Here is a 24636-nt window from a genome sequence, read left to right on the forward strand (position 1 = left end):
TTTAGCTATTCCATGTTTGTGAGTATTAGAGAGAAGAGGCTAGTCTTATGTTAATTTGGAAGCACAAAAGAGAGATTTCTAGGCAGATTGTCCCTAATTCAACACAGCAGAAGTGAGGCTCTTGATACAATGTCAGTCAAGGTTTCACGTCACACCGTGCTCAGAAAGGTGGTGGATCCCAAGATGGTCTGGGAAGCAGTTTATAACTCAGCATCAGTCTGAGGCTAGATATATTTTCTTGGGGAGAGTTATCAAAAAAAGGAAACAAAGAAATACATATCTGTCCTTACTAAGTCAGCAGAAGAGCATCACCTTCAAAGCTGAGATTTTCAAATTTCAGACCATTGTGTTTGCTAATTTTTTTAAAAAAATTGCCTGCCAATGAGTCCGTTAGATGCTACAAGGTGGTGTTCATGTTGCAGAGCTGACTGACTCCTTGCCCAGCATTTACTTCCAACATTAAAAATAATAGGTGTAGGAAATCTATCTCTATTTGTAAAGCATATGGGCCAGTTGCTTCTCCAAAGCTAAGGGAGAATCAAACAATAACAATAATTAATTATTTAAAGAAGAAAAGATAATCAAGATGTTCAGAATGTCATTTTTAATACAGCTCCTCAACAACACTTGTACAATAGTGTTGTATTTGTGTGTGTGTGTGTATGTGTTTGTGCGTGTGTGTAAAAGTCATAGAAACATAAGAATTGGAAATGAGTTTAGAGGTCATCGAATCCAACCTGCTGCTCAGTTCAGGAACCACTAAGATTACCTTTGACAGATGACCATCCAGCAGCTTTTTGAAGACCCCCAGCTTCATGTGACAGCCTATTTCACTGCCTGACAGCTTGTACAGGTGGGAGGTTCCTCTTAATGTCTAGCTTGAAGCTACTTCCTTGTAGTTTTAACACACAGGTTCTAGAGCAACAGAGAACAAGTCCATGCCATTTTCTGTGTGAGAACCCTTCAAATATATGAAGACTGCTACAATATATCTCTATAATCGTCTTTTCTGTAGGCTAAACATTCCCAGATCCTGGTATATATGATTTTTTTTTTACCTTCAACTTATCTAACTTATGCATATTTTTATGTTGCTTTATATTATTTCATTTTTAACCCTCTCCTGTCTTGCAAAATAGACCCCCCCCCCAATTATGGTTGAGAGCTCAAAATAATAATGGAGAGTCCCACTTACAAACTGGTAGAAGTTCAGGATTCAGGAAGGGGCTGCATTCATATCATGTACTATTTTGATTGTATTTCTACTGGAAAAGAAGTAGCATATGTTTCTGCTTATAAGGGAAATGCATCCTGCAGCAGACACTTACAAAGTTCTGTTTAATTTGTGTTGGGATGGGAACTACTCTGATGCCAACAACGTAGTAAAGAGTATGGTTTTCATGTGGATCAGGGCATAAGATGGAAAAGCTTCCCCCATCTCTACTGCCCACTGGGCAAGAGTCACCCTTTCAGCATTTATTGCAATATGTCATGTCTTGAACCTGACCCATGTGTTTTAGAATGTCTTTGGCTTGATATGAATTAATCTCTGAAAATAGTCAGATAAAAGATGTTAAGATATATCAACAGTTTGGAACTAGCTGTAGCACAAGTTTGTTTTGTTCATTCTTAGGACGCACCAGTGGATCATCCATATAATTGATTTGATACTGACAACCATAAAGAATCATGCATCTTGCCGACCAAGTGTTGATATGTGTTTACTAATATTTGAATTTGATTTTTTTTCTACAAAGGGGTAAGGAAGACTTTTGAGGAATATGGTCATTTTTTCCCCATAATTCTGTTCTTGATATAATTTTCCAGGTATTTTTATTATGATTGTTAATTTTGAGATTAATAGCATGATTTCTTTTGTGGGTATGTATATATTAACTCAGCTTAACTGCATGTAATAAAATAAAATAAATGTATAAAGGAACTGCAGGATTGTTTTTTGGTAGCCATGCTCAATAATAAGCTTGATGGGTAAATTTTAGATCCCTTTCCATTGTTGTGTGTTTTTGAACTGATATTGCTAAGCAAATGGATGTGCTGAGGAAGTGCCACAAACTTATATACTTATTCATGTTTTAAATAAATATATTAAAGTTGTCGAGTTTCTTTAGTACACCCATTCCCTTTATTTAGTTTTCTCATGGACATTGGTGAGCATCTTTGCAATTAAGTATTCTGTGCTGAATTTCAATGATTCCAGATGTTGCAAAAAAGAGCATTGGCAACTCTTAGAGATCCAGTGTGGTTGACCGTTGTCATAAAGCTCACCAAGAGTGGAGCTACTGTAATTCCTGAACAATGACAGTAGTAAGTGTCACTTCATAAAAAGAGTTTTTCTGTAAGTGCTTGTCTGCAATGTATCATTTTAATTGCATTCAGCCTCTCATTGTTTAAATGTCAAACTATTCCCCTTTAAGAACCCTTGAAATAGTATGTGGGATAAATATATTGGCTACAAAGCTGCTGTGTAGAAAAAGGGAATGAATAAGATGATTGTCTTATACCTGCACTAGAGCAAACAATAAACAAAGAAACAATTTAATTAAAAACATATATTTATACTCAGGGCTCATTCTGCTTGTATTTTCTGCATTTCATGTTCTTCTGACCTTCCCGTTTACAGTTCACCTCCTCAAACCTGAATGGGCTGAGGTGATTATAGTACAGGAAAGCTTTCCCCCTAATAAATGGGATTCTTTTTAAAGTGCCACAAAATAACTTGTACTTTTAAACTTACCCTGTTCTTATAATTATTCCTGCACTGGGCAGAGGATTCTACTTGATGGCTTCAACAGCTCCTCCCTAGTCATATAAATTTGTGTGTATGTATATTATATTTATATGTATTTATTTTTAAAATATCAATAAAACTAATTTTAATTCAGATATTAATATGTATATATTAATCAAAGCCCTATCAATGATAGTGGTAGTAGCAATAAAGGAAGAAGACTTTGCTTAGTTGCCAAGGGTGTCTGCAAGGGGAGGGGTCAAAAAAATCAAGCTGGTGGCTGTGTTCACACAGCCACCCCCTTTTTCGATCGCATGACTGCCATCTTTACAAGTTTACAAGTTTCACCTCCCTGAAAGCCCCTGTTGGTTCAAGCAAAATAGAAATCATAGAGTTCACCTTGTGTTAGGATTGAGAAATGTTCAAGCACCAGTTTCTGGCCTTTGCAAAGATCATGAATCTGAGCATGCTATTAATGTTTTATGCTGGAGAAACTTTGGTTGTAAGGAGAGAGAGCTTTGCTGTGCGTTGATTAAAGTAGAGAAACACAGCCAAGGAGATCATCAGGAGCTAACAGCAGTCAGCAGGAACAAAAACAAATAGTAATTAAAACGTAAAACCCATCCTGCCAGAAGCCTTGAATCTGATAAATAAGAGAAGCCCACTCTTTTCAACTGAGGCTTCACTTAAACACTATCTCATTTGTGAAATGGGCCTAATAATAGTTATCCAGTTGCAAGGTTTAATTAATGTTGGTACAACACTTTGCAGTTCCTCAGTGCCATTCAGCTACAAATGCAGATAGTGACAAAAGTAAAAGCAGCTCATTACAACAAAAGAATGGCGAGGGGGAAAAAAGGGAAAAGAAAGCAGGTGAAAACTGGGTGAGTTTGCAACAGCCAGCAGGCTTTATTGACCTGCTTATCTTCATCCTTTGTAAAGATGGTAGAGCGTACTGTCTCTGTCCCTTGCAGGTCTGAAGGCTTTTATATATGTAGCAAGCATGGCTTTCTTCCTGAAATAGGACTCAATGGTGTGATGCAAACCCTGCCCTTTTTGGTACGTGCATCATGAGATTGTGCACTCGTGCAAAAGGGGCGGAGCTTGCAGCATGATGGCATGATACCGCTAACAAAAGCAGCAAGTTCCAGTGGACAACCATGTTAGGACTTTGATTGAAGGATACCACACAAGAGTGGGGGGAAGTTCACTCTTCATGCAAGGTTTCTTTTTCTTTTTTTAAACTGCATGGGCGCCAATGCACCCACCAGCATTTCCCCCCTCCATCTGTGGAGAGAAGCTTGCTAGCTATAAACTTGAATCTGTGACCTTCAAAATTTCGTTGGGATCCAGCAAAGACCATTTATTTTAACTAAGGGTGTATACACACTTGCTTATCTTGCAGGGTATCACCTGTTCACCTATCCTTGCTTAATGCTTTGGCTATTAAACTGTGAATTAATTTTCTTGAATAGAGTTTTGTGACTACAGTTCTGTATTTTTCTGATTTTTATGAAGAAGAGCAGGTGAAGGCATTATTTGAGTAGTAGGAGAGAGTATGGTCACCCATCTTAATTATTGAATGCCGTTTTCTACCTGAAGTCATCCAGTATTTGAAGAACTGTCTGGTTTAAGTGTAGTTCAAAGATAAAGAGCATAAGAAGGGAGAACAATTATCTTTAAGCTGCCCTTCATTTATCTGAGGTGGGACAACTCATGGCATGTAAAATATTTATTATGCAGCTCCTCTTTCATTTTGTATTTGGTTTTGGTGTGTGGGTACCATGTCGTGATCTGGATCTGAATCATTGGGGAGGAGAAGGTGAACTTCATTCTTTTCACCATGATCATTGTTTAAAAATATTCACTGACATTCATATGAGGATATTTTTTTAAAACTTCCATTGATACTATGAGAGCTTTAAAAAGAATGAGTGGGGACATGTCAGTGTTCAGAAGCTAGATGGCAGTTCGTAACCTTGAAAAGCCAAGGGGTGTGAGACTTGGTTGCGATTTGGATGTGAGACCTACCAAGAAATACCAAGGTTATAGGCTAGACTGGGAAGTAAACTAATAACAACAATGACAATAATCCCAGAACAAGCTAATGACAAACTATGTACATTTTCCTTTTTTAAAATACAATTTTTATTGGATAATTTTTAACAAGATAAAAGCAATACAAATATTAGAAAAGAAACAAAGGAAATAAAGAAGAATAGTGAATAAGAAAGCAAATAGAAAAAGAAAAAAACAGAAAAGAAAAAGAAAGAAAAGAAAAGATTATAAAGAAGTGGTTTCCGATCTTTTTGGCAGCAGTTATAAATGCGTTTATATTTTACCCTCTCTCTAAGGTTACATAATAACTTCCTTCTTCCATAAGCTACCCTTTCTAATTGTCAAACCCATATATCACAAGTTCATTTTTTTTCTTTTTTCAGCAAAAAGTTCATAAGGATTTTCCAGTCACTAATAAATGAAGTAGTTAGTCTTCCTCTAAGCAAACAAGTTAATCTCTGCTAGTTCCATCATCTTCACCATCCATTCTTCCATTGTGGGTATATCAGTGTCTTTCCATTTTTGTGCATATAATAGTCTCGCAGCAGTAATCATATATAAAAATAATCTTCCATGGTTCTTTTCTAGTTGTCTGCCCATTAATCCCAACAAGAAAAGGTCCGGTTTTACTTGAATCTTAGTCTTTAAAATTCTTTGGATCATTGTATGTATTTGAACCCAAAATTTTCTGGCTTTTTTACAAGTCCACTAGGCATGATAAAATGATCCTTTGTGTTGCCCACATTTCCAACATAAATTTGAAGTACACTTATACATTCTGGCTAATTTTTCTGGAGTTGTATACCAATGGTACATCATTTTATAGAAATTCTCTTTTTTTAAGTTATAACATAGTATACATTTCAATAATTTCAACCACATTTTCCCACTGTTCCAATAGTGTTATGTCAAAAATTCTTACCCCATTTTATCATACACTTTTTCACTTGTTCATCCTCCATTTCAAATTTCAGTAAGAGTTTATACATTTTGGCAATTAAATGTTCATCATTTGTACATAATTCGACTTCAAATTCTGTCTTTTGTTGCTCAATTCCAAATGTCCTGTTATCTACCTTGAATCTTCCTCTTAGCTATGGATAAGAAAACCATTGAAAACTAAACCCTTCTGCAACCAGTTGTTCTGTTGAATTCATCTTATATTCTCCATGAGACCACATCTATATCCCTGACAAGAAAGAGTTCAAGCCAACTCAGAGAGTTTGCGTTTTTTTGGCACTGTTGCTGAACATGAGGAAATATTATCCTTCTGTTCATATGCCTGATGGCCTAATCCAGATTGGACCATTATAGGTTAACACACCCAAAAGCAAAAGAGCAGGCATGTGGGCCATTGGTTGTACTCAACCCTATTATGTACTGTATACTATTTAAATTATAGCATTTATTCTTAATTGTGCCTCTATACATACACATTTTCCTGTGCAATTTTGTGCTATGCAATATCATTACCTTTTATTCATTGTGTGTAGCCACTCAAGAGAGCTTAATGCTGCAGTCAGAGTCACCCACTGGCAGGTCTCTCTTTTCTGTTTCCCAGGGATCCTGTGAGGCTCCAGAAATGGGCTTGAAGCATGTTTCCCCCAGTTATATTGATTTGCTGAGCTCTCAAGGCAGCATAGTAAATGAAAAGAAGAATTAAAAAATGGAACAGAAAGGAAAGGGGGGGGGAAGCAACAACAGTGGCTTTTAACTGCCTTTTGCTGCAGCTAGAAGACTCCAGCAGAGCCACAGGCTATTGTGTTTTGTAAAGGTCAACCTCTTGTCTGTTTTTAAACAAGCAGTAAACACTTGAATTCAATGTGATCAAGAGATTTAGGCTTCTCACCTTTTTTCGGGGAATAAACACTCTTGGCGTGGTAGTATCTTGAAGTAAGCTGACAGTCTCCTTCCAGAAAAGGGATAAGCTTTGTGTTACAGCCATCTTCTGTTAAGTAAAATAACTCTTTCCAACCAAGAAAGAGTTTCCACCTGCCAAACTTGTTTGATTGCAATTCCCATGGTTTCCAGCTGGCTAGGAGTGATGGGAGTTGTAGTCCACACACTTGGAGAGCCCCAGATTGGGAAGGGCTAACTACAGTGTGATCAAACTGCAAAGTATTCTGTATGTCATATGACACTGAAAGGGGTTGTATGAAATACTACAGACAGCCTTTTTTCCCTGCTAATTTGTCTTACATGTAGGGAGCTATGCAAGCCCAAAGGATTTAATTGCATCACTGAAGTATGCATTCACCTTCCCCCTAAAGTCTCCCTACAAGATATGCCCATTCTTTAAAAAAAAAAAAAAAACCTTTAGGAGAGCTTCTTTGAAATGTTTCATTGCAGTTAAGGGCAAAGTAGTTCTCAATCCCATTGGAGTTCCTTCAGCCAATGTAATGTTGTTCTGTAGCTTATATGAAGCTGTGAAGGAAAACACAGACATGCATGCACAGATGTTTGACTGTGAGCAGTTTACCTCTGGAAGAAGGAACCAGTTGTTTGGGAAAATCCAAGTTTGCCTTCCCCAGTGACAGCAATTACTAATCTTAATCATGCCTAGAATCCCATTATGGGGGGAGCTGCAGTGAGGGAATGACCTTCATTTTTACTGATACTCACTCCACCACGTTAGGCTGAATTTCACTGGTCAGCCTCACTGGAGTTAAACTCCTTCTAAAAATGGTTCCAGTGGCTTTGGGAAAACAGTGATACTGGCCAAGGTTACTGGCAGCTGGGGAAGCCTCCCTGGGAAGAAGGACGAAAGGGTGAGGCGTGTGTGCAGCATGGCTTGTGTGACCTGGAACCTGGAACTTCATGCAGCCTTGATGGCCGAAACAGCTGCTCATATTTAAGCCTGGGATGGGCAACCCGAGAGATGCAGGTGTTCCTTCGATGGCACAATCTATACCTTGGAGCCTTCGGAAATTCTGCAATGGGATTTGCTGCCAAGATTTAGAGGGATAATTTTACAATATTAAGATCCTGTTACCAGGTTGAATGACTTGAAAGCATTAAGCTAAGTTGGGCTTTTGGTTTGGGGGAGGAGGAAGTTGTATTTTGGATTGTTTTCCCCATCTATTTTTTTTAAACTAGCCCCAAGCATGTCACTTACAGAGAAAGTGCAGCTTTCTCTTGGAATAGCTGGTTAAACCAGAAAAAAATGTTTGCTGGAAATAGTAGGAATGAAAAAAAAAAATACACACACACAGACTTTGGAGAGATTATTTGCATTTGATATTAAGTAAACATCAGGCAATGACATTATTCTCTGTGATGATAGACTCCCACCTAAAGTTACTTCTAGCTGCTACCTGCACTGAAAGTGCACAGCAGAAATGAAATAATTGAATCAACACCCAAGCTAGCAAGTCTACCATTGTCAACCTGCTGTCAGTTAAACTAATTTAGATGTTGAAGCAAAAAAGTGCCCCATGAATTAATAATCTGCTGCTTCATCTTTATATATAAGAAGAGGGATTTTATACCCTTCTGTAGAGTGAGGAATTGTAACCAGGAGTGAAGGTTCAGGTATCACAGACATAATAAAATAATAATAGCTAAACAAGTTAATATTTGTTTTCATATTTCAGCTTCTAATTCAGTTTGGATTGTGAACCAATATCTTCTCTAGTAACTTTATTTGAACTGATGAATAGCTTCCACACAATCAGATTATAAGGATTATAAAGATGTCTTATGTTTTTTCACCCAGCTACCCTGCCAGCTCCGTTCCCCTCAAAAAAATTCAATATGAATAACAGGAATGAACAAATGAAAAAGTAGACTGGTTATTAGAAGGACCTGTCTTTGCTCGCAGTGGTGCACTGGAGCTGGTTAACTCCTGTAGAAATGAAAGGAATATAGACTGCAGCTGAGCACAGTGAGACTTACTTCTATGTAAACCTGGTTATGACTATGAAAGTTAATCAGCCTAAATGTGTGTATATTGTGTAAAGGAAGGTGCAGCTGACCTTGAGCATAAGGAAGGAAAGAAGGAGCCACAAAAGGTGGACTTGCAGAAAAGATTGATCAGTCCTGCGAAAGAAGAAGGCATGAGAAGGAAACTCAAAGTAACTCTGTCTTAATTTTCTTTACTATAAGATGGGAGAGAGAGAAGCTTGGACAGGCGTTCAAGATTTGTTGTTCTAGCTTACTACAATACAGAGCATTTCTGGAATCCCTGCCGTGCCTGTTTCTTGGCCTACTTCGAAGGGCTGAGAGATTGGCAGCATGACTGCATTCGTATACAAACCGGTTTCCTTAAACAGAGATGCTGAGCTGCCTTGACAGAAAACTACCAAAAGATACTACGTGGCACATTCATTGTTTGTTTCATTCGCTCCTAAATGGATAAAATACGTACATCAGGGAAGCATTAAGGGCTGTCATGGCAATTCACCAACAAAATTTTAGATGCAAGGGATCATGTTAAAAGAGAGCTTCACTGCCAGGACAACGGGGAAGATTGTCCTTTTTGCCCTACTGTGCTGGAATTGCTGTTGTACAGCAAACCTGGTTGGTGTGCTAACACTGGTACATTCTTCCCCCTGCCTCCTCAGGAGGGATGTAATAGAAAACTGGGGGGGGGGGGGGGAGGACTAGGAACAAGAAAATACTCTAGGTGCCACAAGGTCTGAAAGGACGATCTACCATCATTCCCTAGAATGTCTCTGGATTCACTTGTTATTTTTGGCCTCTCTCAGCTTCAGGGCCTTAGACGAGTGCCCTGTGGTTCAGCCTTAATTGTGCCACTAACAATATCTCTGTTAGTGATGAAAACAGGCTGGTGCTTTGCCATGCATACTGTCAGACAGAGTTAAAAATAAGATCAAGTTTCCTCTGAGTCAAGAATGAATTCCAGTGACTTCACAGACATACTTCCATACTGAAGTTTTCCAGCTTCCAGTCTGGTCCATGTCGCAATATGCTTCATACAAGTACTAAATAGGCCTGACCCTACTTAGCTGAGCCCAGCCAAGGTCAACCAGTTGCTGTCTCCTGCTGAGTCATCAGACAAAAGTAACCAGCAATGTGGTTTAGCAAAGCAATGGAGATCTTGCAGTGGTGATAAATTCTGAACTAGGTATTTGCTCGACGTGTAACTATTGTGACTGGAATTGCAGGCGTGAGGAAAGAGATAACACTTGGGCTCTAATTGCCGTCCCTCTTGGTGCAGCTAGAAAATGAAGGAAAAATCCACATTGGCATTGGTAAGATCATTGGGTTCTAGCCTTGTGGGTGGGGAACGTTTTACTATAATTATACATGAGAGAGAAAAGTCACTCCATCCTTGTGTTCTGTCCACCATGTATCAGCTTTTTTCCATTTATATTATTAAGTTAAGGAAAAACTTGCATCTCTGTACCATGCAAAGATTGTCTTTAGTGAAGATTTTGTTAATCCTCAGTGGTATTGCTGCTAGATAGAGAAATCTGGATGGTTGTGCGGACTTGTTACCTTGCCAAGAAAACAGAAACAGGAGCCTAGCACTGCTTGTTCAGCACCGAAGTAAAGGGGAAACGAACATGTCTTGTCTATTCTACCCTATTTTAAAATTTTGTTTGGGTTAGTGAGGGGCATTTCCTTTACAGACCCTGAGGTTCAGAAGCCAGGAAGAATAGTGAGGTGAGAGGTCCTTCCACTGAGAGGGTGGTGCAATGAGATGAATTAATAAAGCAAGCAAGCATTACAGCAGTTTCAGCGTTTCAGCTTCAGCTCCATCGCAACTAACCCAGTCATAAATTTGCTGAGCTCTCCAATACTGTTGATGTCAGGGGTATGCAGAGGTCCAGAGCGGCTTTTAAGCTGGTGTAGAATCCTCCTTGAGAAGGTCAGGAACGGTATCAGCCAGCCCTGCTGCTACTATGCTTCCTGGTTATATCTCCTGTTCATCAACTCATTGGATGGATGCGACATGTTAAATAAGGAGGAGGCTTACATGTATGCTAGCATGTATGCACGCATCAGACTAAGGGAATCTGAAAAAGTTTATTCTGCTGAAAAAGATAAAACTCTGGTATTGTTCGTGAGATTGATTTCAATGCTAGCCAAACCAGAGAGCTCATATGGCAGGTTTAATACTACTTCTATGGAGATGGCAAGGCTTAAGGCAGAAATGAAGTGCTGAGAGTACAAGGTCATATCCTGGAACTAGGCAGATGGGAGTCCCCAAGAAATAACATTTTCTTGGTCACTTATCCTGACACAAATTGTGAAAGTCTCCTTCGACTGCTGCTCTGTGTTGGACTGTGCTTAGCATCATTCTGACAACTTGTCACTGTTCCTGATCACATTACCTTGGAATTACAGTAATGAATTACAGTAATTACAGTAACCACCACCTGCATATTCCAGATTTCAGGGAGGTAAAAACTAAATGTGATTGTGAAGATCTCCAGAAGGACTCTTTAAACTGTGTCAGTGGTTAACCAAATCAAAAACACAGTTTGGTAGTTTGGGTAGAGGTAAAACAATGTACATTGCAGCAAAACCCTTTAATTTTACATATACACTGAGGAAGTCTGGGCTGTCAGAGTAAACCAGGAAAAGATCTTAAAGTCACAGTACTCAGTTGAAGATGTTAACTTGGTGTGAGATACCTGTGAAAAAGGCAATTCCATTTAGGGATCATTAGGAATGGAATGAAAGACAAAAATGCCAACATTGCAATGCACTTTTACATCTGCATCTGGAGTACTATGTGCAATTCTGATTTTTGCATTGGAAAAAGGAATAGAGCAGGAAAAAAACAGAGAAGAGGACAACCAAAATGATCGGGGCTTGAATGCCTTCCCTGTGGAAGCAGTCACCCTCAGAAACAAGAACAGCATCCTCATTGGTAACATTTAGAAAGCTCTTATCAACTTGGCTGTTTCAATGGGCATTTGGGGATTGAGGAAGCAACAAAATATGTTCCTAGGATAGGTACAGGTGCTGCTTATTATGCTTGGCCACTGTGAGAAACACAATGTTGGACTAAGACGTACCTTAGCCTGATCCAATAGGATTGTTTCTACATTCAGAAGAAATACTCTTTCCTGACCTCTGTCTTGATGTATTCTTTAATCAGGCCAATCTGTGGTCAAAAATGCAAGAAAGCACTTTGACTAGAGCACTGTTTCTCACATTTAACTTTAAGATGTGTGGACTTCAGCTCCCAGAATTCCCCAGCCAGTATGCATGCCAAGGTTGAGAAACACTGGCAGAAATTCTATTTGTTCAGTTATAATTCATGAAAATATTTTCCATGAATTGCCCAGTTAGTTGGACAAGTCTCTCTATTAGTTTGATTTCTGCAATATTCAAAGAATTTTCCTACAATGCATGGACATAGTTCTTTTCAAGGATTCAGCTCACATCAATAACTAATGTGTAGAGGAAGCAAGCATGCAATTTTCAGTCACCAGGACAGCAAAGGTGAGCCATCCAAAGTGAGAAATGGTCCCCAAGGTGCTTTTGACAAGGTAGGAAGCAGGCATGTGCAGCTTCATGCTCACCCTCCATATTGATGTGCTTTACATGGTGTAAACTCTTTGAAAATTTAGTATCTTCTAGTGAGATGGTATTGCATGAACATTTACACAGTCAGCCTCTCTCTCTCTCCCTCTCCATTTCCCCCCTAAAGTATGCAAAAAAATCACACTACTGTCATTTTAAATGTTTTGCATTCCTAGTCCTGAAAATCATTATGTTTCAACAGGCAATTGGTCTCTAGGCTGACTGTGGGCACTCATCCATACTATGATTGTTATTGTGGTTGTTTTTAACAGGCTTGAAATATTCTGTGTCTGGTTGCTCCTTGAACACTGCCCTGAGTCTTGCTGCGTGAGATGGTATACAAATATTATAAAACAGACAAACAGCTGGTGATCTTCAGTTGATTATTTTGAAATTGCACTGTTGGCAAACATTCACTTATTTTTAGCTTGTTGCATCAGGATATTGCATTGAAAACCATTCTTGCTTCCTGAGGTTGCATTATAATCATTCATATGTGTAATGATCTGCGGGAATGACCTTGGGAGACAGAAGGAAGAGCCACAGAGTAGGCAATGGTCAGATAAGAGGCAGCTGAGCCTGCAGAAGGAATGGGGAAGTGGCAAATGCCTCAGAAGGGACCTTCCCTAGTTCCTTGGACTGTAAAGAGGAGGGGGGAGAGATGTGCTTTCATACTTGAAAGACTCTATTAATATAACCTTACAATAAAGTTAGAGCTAGTACTTTTGGGTGTGCTTCTTGTCTGGACTACCTCCAAGGCTGACAATATGAGAGGTCACTTGCACTAAACATTTACTTCTGAGTGACCTGATTAGGAATTCCTTTCCTTGTACTACTTTCAAAGGAACAACCCAAGAATAGGTTCATTATAGATTGCTGTAATGAAGTATAAATTTCAATATGACTATTTTAGATTAAACATATTAACTGCATTCAGAAGTTACATTTCATATATAGTAAACTAGTTAGAGTATAGGACTTGGGCTGGGGGGAGTGATATAGCTTCAAATTATCGTTTGACCACTGAGTGTCCTTGAGCCACTCTCCCTCCCTCTCTCCCTCTCTCTTTCAACCTACATCACAGGCTTGTAGTAAATATGAAATTAGATATTACTGTAAGCTACCTTGAATTCTGTTTAAGTAGGAATAATCATAGTAGTAGTAGCTGAAGAGACTTTCTGTATGGCCAGTATCAATATCCAAGACCAATTTAAATCTTTCCTCCCTGTGCATGATGGAGGAAGAGATTGTCTCTATTTGCAGCTTTGATGGTTTATCCTTTTCCTCTTCCACTCCCTGCCTGGATAGTAAAACACATTGTCGTTTCAGCAAGTTGAATTTGGTGATGATATGTGAACCAACAAACCATGTTTTCAGTGAACTCTCCATACTGAAATGGTTGGATCCAGGTTTGTAATCTTGAATGAGAAGGGTTTGCTTTATCCAGAGTTTGCTGGAGCAAGCTGTAGTTTGAAGAAACCAAGGCATCTTCTATTAAGTTATTCACAAAAGGAGAGGAGGGAAGGACTGGAGGAAGGAGGAGGCAGTTCTACTGTCTGGACGAGGGATCTTTTTCCCTCACAGATGAGGAAATCAAGCTGGCTGCACCTGCAGGCAAATACTTGCCATACTCCCTCCTGGAATTTTGTCATTGGGTGTCATGGGCAGATCCAGAGTAAGTGATAAGTTTGTCGTTCTTTGAGTAAGAGGCAGAGAGTTGTTGAGGGAGGAGCTCTATCCATTTTCTTGGAATGGGAATGCAGAGGACTGTGGTCATGGTGAGAGGGTAACCTGGCAGAGAAGAGGGGAGGGATAGATTTGTTTGGACTGCAAACAAATGGGAAAGGTCTTGGGGAGGGAATCAGCAGCAGATTGTCGTCCAGTGGCAACATTTAAGGACAGCTCAGAAGATCTTTTTTTAGGGGGCTGTGACAGATTAAGCATTTTTCTGATAAAATTGCTCATATTTGTTCAGATCTGGGCTCCACTTTGGCAGAACCAAAGGAAGTAACTGGGACAAAATCTGGTGAAGTGATCAGGGGTTCTTTTGAACTTGAGGCATCTGGTTAACCCCTCCTCAATAGGTTAAAGAGCAGGCCTGCTGAGAAGAAGCAGGGCTTTTCAACAGTTGTCCCAACTCTCTGGAATGTGCCCCACCTCCAAATTCCTGTTATTTCACAGAACAACAAAGATTTGACTCTTCAAAAAAAAAAAAAAAAGCAACATCTGGAATTGTTTTTAATTGCTCTGAATATCTGAATATTGACCGCTTAGAATCTCCGGAGCAAGGACAGAATACAAATATCAGTAAATAATTAAATGCATACACTCACTTTGGATCCTTCCAAACCATTGCTTGGAGAATTAAAAAATGAGATGTGCGAATTCTTTTTGAAGACCCTTTTGATGGGAGGATGATATTGCTCACAGAATGCCTCCAAAAGAAAGTCCTAAAGGTTATAAATATGAGAATAATTGGGCCTAAAAATTTCATGAATGAATTTTCTTGTGGTGACTCAAAGTAGTATTCAACTTGCTCACCTTCAAACTGCTGTAAGAAAAAATGTAGATGTTCAGAAGCAGTTTGCAGCATGGTGAAGGCCAAGATGAGGCTACTCAGCAGGAGAAAGAAATAAAATAAAATGCCAATTTCTCTCTGTGCATAGATATATTGGTTCTGTTTTATTGTTTTTAACTGACATTGATTTTTTTTTTTTATGAGGGCTTAAAATGTTCTTTTCCTAGCAGTTAATGTTTTTTTGTAACTTTGTAATCTGTCAAGAGAATCTTAGTTATTAAGTGGGAAGGAAGGAAGGAAGGAAGGAAGGAAGGAAGGAAGGAAGGAAGGAAGGAAGGAAGGAAGGAAGGAAGGAAGGAAGGAAGGAAGGAAGGATAGTCTCATTGGAATCTGGCGCATGAACTGCAACTTACTATCCTTGCTTACACTGGTTCCATGGTACAGTAGTAGCCTTTCCCTCTGAGATGTGTTGGCAACGAAACTCCCAGAATTCCCATTCTGACGTGCCTTTTGGCATGCAGTCTCAACACATTTGGAGATGCCAGGCTTGGAAAGATTCAGTAGGTTATTAGCTGCTTCTGGGTAGCATCCTCTGGGTAGCATTTGTTCCATTTTATTCTGAAGTTACTTCATTTTCTCTTTCCAGCTGCCATTGTCATCCAGAAGTGGTGGTGTCATATGAGCCCATGTCTGGAAGGAGAGGAATGTAAAGTGCTTCCAGATTACTCAGGTTGGTCATGCAGCAGTGGAAACAAAATTAAAACAACCAAGGTAAGTGGATGGAGGTACTCACTCCCTGCTCTCAAGTTGACCAACATTAGGGACTATGGTAGGAGACAAATGGGAGATGTATTAGATTTTCCAACCTTTTTTAAAAAAAGGATGCACAAGAGAAGCCCAGATTATATCACTGGGTGGGAAAGGACAGTTTAACCGGTTCTCTTTAGTTCTGATCTAAATTTCCTCCTGAAATAGTGTTTGCCCCCCACCCCTCCAGGGTAGAAATCACATATGTTACTACATGGAAACTATGCTTTTCTCCATGGGGCAAATAGCAGATGAAGAGGCTTTGCATATTAAGAAAACATCTCCCTGCTATACTGTGTCCTAATCCCACCTTCTTTTCCTGATTTTAATTCAGAGGTAGGACTTCTAATCAGAACTCCCTCCATTTTTATAATTTTCTACACTAAGCATGGATATCTCTACTTCAAAGATGCCTTGATGTATGTGCGCGCACATGCCCATGTGTGTACACAGAGACACAAACATCATTCACCTTGGTGCCATATCTATGGAAGGGGGACATGCATTTTGTGTCAGTCTTTCAGGACTGCAGTTCATCTCCTGTAGTACTTAAGTTGCTGAAGATGTAGCCATGCAGTTTAAGGTCAGGTTTTACTAATTACCATAATGTTCCCAAAGTCAGTGGTCTGTTCCTCCTATATTATGGAATGAATGACAGTCTTTTGAGGGAAGGAGTAAAAGGCTGACACTTAGAGTCAAGGTTGAGCTAAGGTTGCAGCTTCTTTCTGGTACAAGTGACACTAATCACAAATCTTCAATGCTGCCTTTCTCTTGGTATCCCCATGTTGGCTTTGTTTTTGAGCCATACTAGAACAAGAATTCTCACAAATGCATGCATATAGAAGCTTTAAACGTCCATTCTCTAGCATTTCTATGCAGCTGAGATAGAGTTCCCCATCCCTACTGGTATGTTAGGGATGGGGAGCTCTACACATATACAGTACATGTCCCATCTTCATTTCCTATGACGGAAGGTGGAATATTTTCTGTGGCAGTCACCAAGCCCCCTCCATACCTGATTCTTAAAAATTATATGGATTTTTTTAAATTGTCAGCTCTGGGAATCATCTTTCTTTTCAAGAATATCCCTGGGAGCTTCATAACTTCTATAGGCTTTTTTAAAAAAAAGAAAACATAATAGTAGGTGGATGCAGTCCTGTGCAAATGTAGGCAATTTGATGTCCTCTAGGAGTTTTGCACTTCAACACACATCAGACCTAGCCAGTATTGCCAGTGGAATTGTGGAATCAGCGGTCTTAAACATCTTGGGGGTACAAGATGCCTCCCCCAGTCCAGTGCTTTGTTTGGAAATAGGAACATTTGCTCCCTCTTCCTCTATCAAAATTAAAATTAAAATTAAAAAAAAAATAAAGGCAAAGACAATCTGAGGGCTTTGTAGGGAGGATCTTGTATATCTGTGAGGACCAACTCATCAATTTGCTTTCTGGGAAGTACATGTTTTGTAGGGCTGGTGGCCCAAAAAAAAAAAAAAAGACAAATGCTAATGGGCAGCAAAGATATACAGAAAAGGGACTCTGCTGCCATTTGTTGGTCATCTGGATTCTGAGACTGGCCTTAGACCTTTTGTCAAGGTTGCAAGCCATATTTTTCAATATTCTTGTTTTGAAGTTTTTAATCCCAAATTTGAAAGCCTGGAGTAGGCCATCTCTGGAAGCTCTAGATATATAAACTTAGGTTATAAAGAGGAAGAACTGACAACAAAGCAGGTTGACAGTGCTCTGATTTGTTTGCAAACTTGCTAAGTGTATAGATAAAACCTTGTCAATAAGGAAAAAATGCTCTTCTCTAAAACAACTGGTTGATTTTGCCTCGCATTCCCTAGAATCATGCCTTTGCTTTTGCTATTGATTTTGTCTTTGTTATACAGAGACGAAGGTAAAGGCTGGGCTTTCAAATCTGCCTGACAGTTTAAGCTTGTGTTAAATTTAAAGCATATGGCACATAAAATGTGGAAAGCTAAGTATATTCCCTAAAAAATCTTTTTTCTTTTTGTGTAAGAGACTTTATTTCCTTTAAAATGGTAGCCTTTCACCATGATACCATCAGGTATGATGACTCACTGCCCAGACATGGAAATGTGTGGGGAGATGAGCGTCATTAATGTGAGTGCCTTGCTGAAGAGGGAGCCTCAGGTTGCTCAAGTCACTTCAGGTGAGAAAAAATGTGTGTGCATTCACATGTATGCATGTACTCTCTACATTGAAATAAATGGGGCAATTTATGTTCACAGAAGTGTTGCATGTATATTGGAGAACATCTGACTGGAGTCATGCTCACTAACCATGTTGGACTACTTGGTTAAATCTCAAAAAGCTACTATATTTGCCTTTCTATCCACCCATCCCAGTTAGTCAGTGAACTTTAAGAGACAAACCAAACTTTTGGATCTAAACTTTGGATAAAATGGCATGCTTTTTAATTAAGGTAACTAAATAAAATGCTGTGCATTCAGAACCTCATGGGATCACCTTCTAGCATCTCAAATTTATAAAGAGGTGATGGAAAAAACCTCTGCTGAGGCCTTTGAGTAGCTGATGCTAATCATAAGGAACTCAATGGAGAAATAGTCTGACCTGGTACAAATTCAACTCATTTGAACTTAGCTCTAACCTGACCTGCTTGAACATAAGATGCTGCTCCTAGGCCCACCTGCCTGGAGATAAGCCCTACTGAATATAGTATGATTTCTTTCTAAGACATGCAGATGGCATAACTCTGCCCACAGGCCTTTATTAAAGCATCAGCTGAAATTTTCAATCTGGTCTGTGTTAATTGGTCATCTGACACTGATTTAAAGTTCAGCTTTCAGAAAACACATTGGGGCTGGTTGAAGTTTGCTTTGATGCTGACCTTATTGTCACCATTCACAAGCTGAGAATTCAGCTAGCTTGAAACAGGGCACAGATGTAATATATTCTGCTAGCAGTGAGAGGCATGCCCACTGCTATACCAGTGCCAGAAGAGCAGAGATTACTGACAGATGAAAATTATTCTTCTGGACTGTATGATCCCAAATTTGTTCTGGAAAGTTGAGGGAAAAGAGAGACAAAGAAAAATTCCCTCATACAAGTGAAAAGCCTACAGATTGCACACAGGTACACTTGCTTGTTTGTTCATTCCTGTCATTTTTATGCTGGTTCCATCCAAGACTCAAGGCAGGTCACATCACAACAAAAATGACACAAATGAATAGTAAAATAATAATGCACACATTTTAAAATTAATAATAAAAATATCTCTGTTATTCTACAGAAGTAACCAGTCTTAAAACCATTCACTCCCTAGACATCTGCCATCTGTGTTGGCGCCTCATACCCTGTATAATGCTGCATAAAGAGGACCATCTTTATAGACTTAAAAACATCAGTAGGGAGAGAGCCATTCTGACCTTTGGAGATAAAATGATCTTATCCCAGGAGATTGGGGTTTGCAGCATCCCTCCTCCACCCATACGTACAAGATAGGCAGGTTCTATTTGGATCAGGTAACCAGCACCAGCCAGTGCCCTCACGCAGTATTTCGGTGTCATTTTACAATAAGAGCTCTCACCTGTCTGCAGGCAGGCAGCAGAGATTGCATCTGCTGCATGATATTTTGCATCAGTAGCAGCTTTTGAGTTGTCAAGGGCAGCCCCATATAGAGTGAGATGATAAGGTCACGTTCAAACATGTGGTGATAAGAGCATGAGTCAGTGTTGACAGAGCCTGCTGTATGCCACATTGAGTTATTCAATTCAAGCCTTCCTAAGCCAGTGTGGTCCAAACTTGGCCACTTTAAGATGAGTGGACTTCAACTCCCAGAATTCCCCAGCCAGCATGGCTGGCTGGGGAATTCTGGGAGTTGAAGTCCACTCATCTTAAAGTGGCCAAGTTTGAACAACACTGTCCTAAGCTGATTTTAGGTGTAAGCTACCAAAAAGAATGATATAAGGCTGATACAAGAGACTCAAAGCACAACTGGTAAGTGTAAGCATATGAATTGTCCACACCCATGGGGAAGTCACCAGAATCCAATGCAATCTAAACAAAACAAAGTCCGTGAGGTGTTGGGCAGAGGCAAAAGAACTGGCAGACCTATATAGACGGGAAATGAGCGTAAATGGTTTCACCTTCTTCATATGTGTGAATGTAGATTCCAAGTCTGATTTGGCCTTTTGTGCACATCTATAGTTTGAGATTAACTACTGTGCTGAATTAGCACCCAGGAGTGCCCTTAACTGGCTTTGCTTCATTAAAGTAACAAGCTATTAACTCCCCTCTTCAAAGAAGAGAGCCCCAAGTGTGCAATCTGCATCCCAGTGAAGTCAGTGGCAAAGCTCACTTTGATCTTAATGGGTTAGCATTGCACCCAAAGGTGCTGCAAGTATCTTTAATTTGCTAATTTGCCTGTGATGAGGCTTTTCCATGTTTCTTGTTAGTGTCTAAGTATGCTTTTCACTTGGAGAGAAAAACAAGGGCCAGGGATATTCAGATAAGGCCCCTAAGCTTCTTTTCATACTGTGGATTTGGATATGCATAACAATGAATGAACTGGCTCAGTTAGTTCCCTTCTGGGCTTGCCAGGACTGCAGAAGCAGTTCATTATCAAAAGGCATCTCTCCATTCAGAAACACCTGCGCACACCTGCATCTGTACCTGCACACCCCTACATACACGCTCATACACAGGCACAAACAAACCCCTTTATAGATGAAAGATAAATAGATAGTATAGGAGGTAAAACTCCTAAGGGCAACAAGCATTCTGCCCCCCACCACCTCTTTTACACTTACAATTTAAAGTTATTTGCAATAGCTCCAAAAACCAGGGCTTAAGTGAAAGCACATTACTTCCCTGGTCAGTATTTTGTAAGTTGGCTGACCTCCTAGGTCCAGCGGGACAGCCCTATCTTATCAACCAGAAGAGAACACCACAATATAATACACTTGCACATTGTCAGAAAGATTTTTATCTTGCATGGCAGGTGCTGTGTTTTAAATTTTTAAAGAATAAAGCCTCTCTTGTGGGTGCTTTGATCTGAAATCTTGCACAGAGGGGGACTCAGTGGCCTAAATGGCCCTTCCAACTGAATGATTGTGCGAAAGAACAGGCACAGGAAAACAGCCCTCATCTCCTTATCAAAATGAGTACAGCAACAGGAGAGCGGAGCAATGCATAGAAATGCAGTCGAATGCAGATTTCCATCTGTTTTAAGGGCAGATTAGAAGGAAAATAGATGAAGGCTTTCACTCCTAGCATTAAATGGATGACATTCTCATCCATTCCTATGTACTTTCTACCTCTTTGGCTTGGATTGGTCCTTATGCTAAGCCACAATATAATTTTTTTAGTATTGGCTTAGCATATCATATGAACACAACCATAGTAAAGCATGGTTTATACAATATATGAACCTAGCCAGTTGTTTAAACAAGCTCTAAGTTAGTGCAATGTGCAGATTGACTTTTTGTGTGTTTAACTGCAACTCCATCTTCTTTTCTTGACATGAAGGCCTGATTGTGAGTTGAGACATACAATTTTTAGACTGCCAGATTTTCAAAAGAGCAGCTCACTTTATCTGGCTGTTCCATACGTAAAAATAGAACTCATCAAAACATCACGAACAGTTGATAGTTACTGTTATTTACTTAAAGAATAATTCTAGATTTTTAAAAAAGGTTTAGTTATTTACTATCATTTCTGTGCTGCTTCACTCTCTCTAAGGAGTTATTGCTGATGTTATCAGTCCAAGCAAAAATGCTTTATAAAGTTATGTATCTCTGTGTATAAATGACACTTCCATTTTATTTCCTTGGAAATTATAACAGCAGTGTTAAATATTTAGACAGTTACTCATGCCCTGGTCATCTCACAGTTAGAGTATTACAATGCACTCTACATGGGGCACGCAGAAGCTACAGCTGGTTCAAATTGCAGCAGTGCAAGCAGTAATGGGTGCCTCTCAGTGTGCCCATGTGTATCCACTGCTACGCAAACTGCACTGGTTGCCAGTTGACTTCTGAGTGCAATTCAAGGTGCTGGTTACTATCTATAAAGCCCTGAATGGCATAGGGCCTGGATATCTGAGGGACTGCTTGCCTGCAACTGTTTCTGCCCTCCCAGTATGTTACAGCAGAGTCAGTGCACCCCAGGTCCCCTCCATTAAATGTTGCCATCTTGTGGGATTTAGGAAGTGTGCCTTCCCTGTTGTGGCCCCTACCCTCTGGAGTAGCATCCCCCCAGAGATCAGGATGGTCTGGAACCTCTCTCCTGGGGTTCCAGAAAGCTCTGAAAACCTGGCTTTGGTCCCAAGCCTGGGGTTGATGTCTTATTGTCTGTCTAGGGTCTTGTTTGATTTTTGTTGCGTGTAAGATTATTTCAGTCTGGGTTATCTGTTTGGTTTAATGTCTTTATTTGTTTTTATGTTTTTTCCCAAGTTTTGTACACTGCCCAGAGTCCATTGAGTTAGGCGGCGAATAAATTTGAATAAATAAAAAAATAAGTAAAATATATAATGCTGTTTAAAAGGCAAATTCTATATTGGGAATTACCAGGAAAAAGTCTGAAAATAAAGCTGCCATTATCCTGATGCATCTATACCAAAACAACAACAGCCCAAAGGTTAAAATACTATGTGCTATTTTGCTTATTGCATGTAAAAGACATTTTAGGAAAGGAAAAGTTACAGACAAATGCAACTAAAATGATGAAAGGACTGGAACAAGTCCCTCAACTGAGCAAGTCCCTATGCAGTTGAGAAGTAAATGTTTCTAAACTTGATTAGTATCATGGATGAGGATTTGGGAGGGGAAATCAGGCCTTCCCAGATCCGTTCACCAGCATACTGAATGTTACACCAACAGAGGGTGATGCTTTGAAAAGATGGAGTCCCTGCTCCCTCCCTCTCAAGGCCTCTGGTCTGGAGAAATATCAATTTGGACTCTTGGTATTTTAAATTTTTTGGTAATTAAAGGTATCTGGAATATTGTCAAAGTAGATATAATTCTTTGGATGTCCAAAGCATCTGTGCAATTCTGGCATTTATCCATTCAGAATCACTAGGGCAACCTAGAAGACATCTCTATGTGCAAGTTGTAGGAGTTGGTGCAACCTGGTAATTTCTGAGGGTTGCTAAACACTTAAACAAAACTCTAATATAAGACTTGATGTTAGTATCCCTTGGTGAGTGGGGAATCAATGCCCAGAATGCAGGTATCTTCGTTAGCAGATTAAAATGTGAATAACTGTTTAGATTGTGGACAACATCACCATGGCATACAGGTTCAGAAATTGCACCACATAGGATTTCCAACCCTTGGTTAAAATAGGGCCAGTAAAGAAAAAAATGAGGAAAATCCATTGCAGCAAGTTGATGGGAGTAACCAGTTTTATGAAATCTTTCAAACTCCAATGATGATAGAAAAGCCAATGCTGATGTAATTTATGCGGTATTAAAAATATTTTTAAAAAATAGTTTGCAAATGGTTAACCAGTGTGACAGCCAGACAGACTGAGCATCCAATTTCTTTATTGACCGTATGGATTACAGAGGTGGGAAATGAGGACATTATTCTGAAGATAATGCATGAAAATCTCCTTACAAATGATTAGGTATTTGAAAAGCAGCTCAAAGCTGTTAGTAAGGGAGGGTTCAGCTTCTTTAAAAAGAGCTTAGTCCTTTCAGCAGCACTGTGGGACATTTGATGAGAAAATTAAAAAGAGAAGCATGTACAAAAACCTTGGATAATGATGCTTTTGCATGTTGTTAATAGCTACAATAACTTCTTGGACAAGATGAATTCTAGCACACAGATAAACCAGTTTTGAAGGGATTACAAAACTAAATAAAAATCAATGGATTGTACTTTATTGTTGATATTCACTGGGCATAACTAACAGAGCTGTTTTAAAATGTACATAAAGCATGGAGAAAGCATAAAGCCAAGGTAGTTATTGGAAACAAACGAAAGCTCTCAGATATTCCTTATCATTTGTCTGCATTTACCTAACTGTCTGCATAAAGCCCTTCGTTCTCTGATTCCAGAGTCCTACCAATCCTTCAGCTGTTACCTTCTTTCCCTTTACTTGGACCATTTCCTTCATGTACACCACTCATTTCATGAAAAGTTTTGAAGACAAGGCTCCATGTTGCACATGATTCCCCTAGACCACATTCATAGGTTGTCACTTTCAGTTACAATTAATTTGCAATTTTTAATTGAAATACCCAGCAAGCTTCTTGAGATATCATATTCGTGCCTGAAATCTTCCAAAATTGGAACAATTGGTATTTGCAAGATTTGATCCATTAAGAAAAATGTCCCTGTGCCATGGAGCACTTGCACTTCCCTTACAAACTTTTACCAATGGTCTCTGGACTACGGATTGGGAACCCCTGCTTTAGCTCTTGTTGAGTAACAAAGCAGTACCCTAATTACTCTCTTATTCTTTCAAAGGCACAAAATGGGGCCAGGTTATTTGAGAGACTGCCTGTCCCCACTATTTCTACCTGTCCCATTAAATCCAGTAGAAGAGGTTCAGGTTCTGTCTGCTAAGGAAGGCCATCTGGCTGGGCCCAAGAGGAGAACATTTTCTAACATGGCACAAAGCCTTTGGAACTTCATTTCCGCCCCCACCTTTCACGATCAGATTGGTCCTGACCCTGCCGGCCTTAAAAACTTGGTTTTGCCACCGGGCCTGGAGGTCAGGAGGTGGGGCTGAGCCCAAGCATTGGTTATATTAATTTGTGACTAAAGGGGCTGTTTTCACTCTAGCTGCTGTTTTATGTGTGTTTTTTGTTATGCTTTTATACTTTTTAACAATGTTAGCTGCCCAGAGTCATAAACTTGAGATGGGTGGCCATATAAATTGAATAAAATGAAATAAATAAAATAAAATAAAATAAAATATGAACTTTACTTATAAATAACTTGTGTTTTGTAAATATAGGTGTACATTCCCAACGTCTTTGTACTTTTAGCTGAAGGGAAATTCACAGTGTAAAA

At 39.4% G+C, this 24636-nt stretch overlaps 1 protein-coding gene across 6 annotated transcripts in view; it reads left to right on the forward strand.

Moving 5' to 3' along the window:
• The window catches only part of TAFA4 (TAFA chemokine like family member 4), a 166517-nt gene that overhangs the window by 124185 nt on the left and 17696 nt on the right, over positions 1-24636 (forward strand). For 4 of the 6 annotated variants that reach the window (XR_015794950.1, XR_015794949.1, XR_015794948.1 and 1 more), the window contains exons 5-6: positions 15472-15596; positions 17678-17804. Coding sequence is in view for 1 of the 6 variants with exons in the window: in XM_088134363.1 (XP_087990489.1) it covers positions 15472-15596; positions 17678-17804 (252 nt within the window). In the remaining 5 variants the exon portion in view is untranslated. The remainder of the gene's footprint in view (positions 1-15471; positions 15597-17677; positions 17805-24636) is intronic. The other 2 variants (XR_015794951.1, XR_015794952.1) reach the window with 2 other exon arrangements.

The sequence above is a fragment of the Python bivittatus genome, unplaced genomic scaffold, assembly GCF_059951505.1.
Source record: "Python bivittatus isolate LINGU-HERP-01145 unplaced genomic scaffold, Pbiv_v1 ctg000080_np1212, whole genome shotgun sequence".
Lineage (NCBI taxonomy): Eukaryota > Metazoa > Chordata > Lepidosauria > Squamata > Pythonidae > Python > Python bivittatus.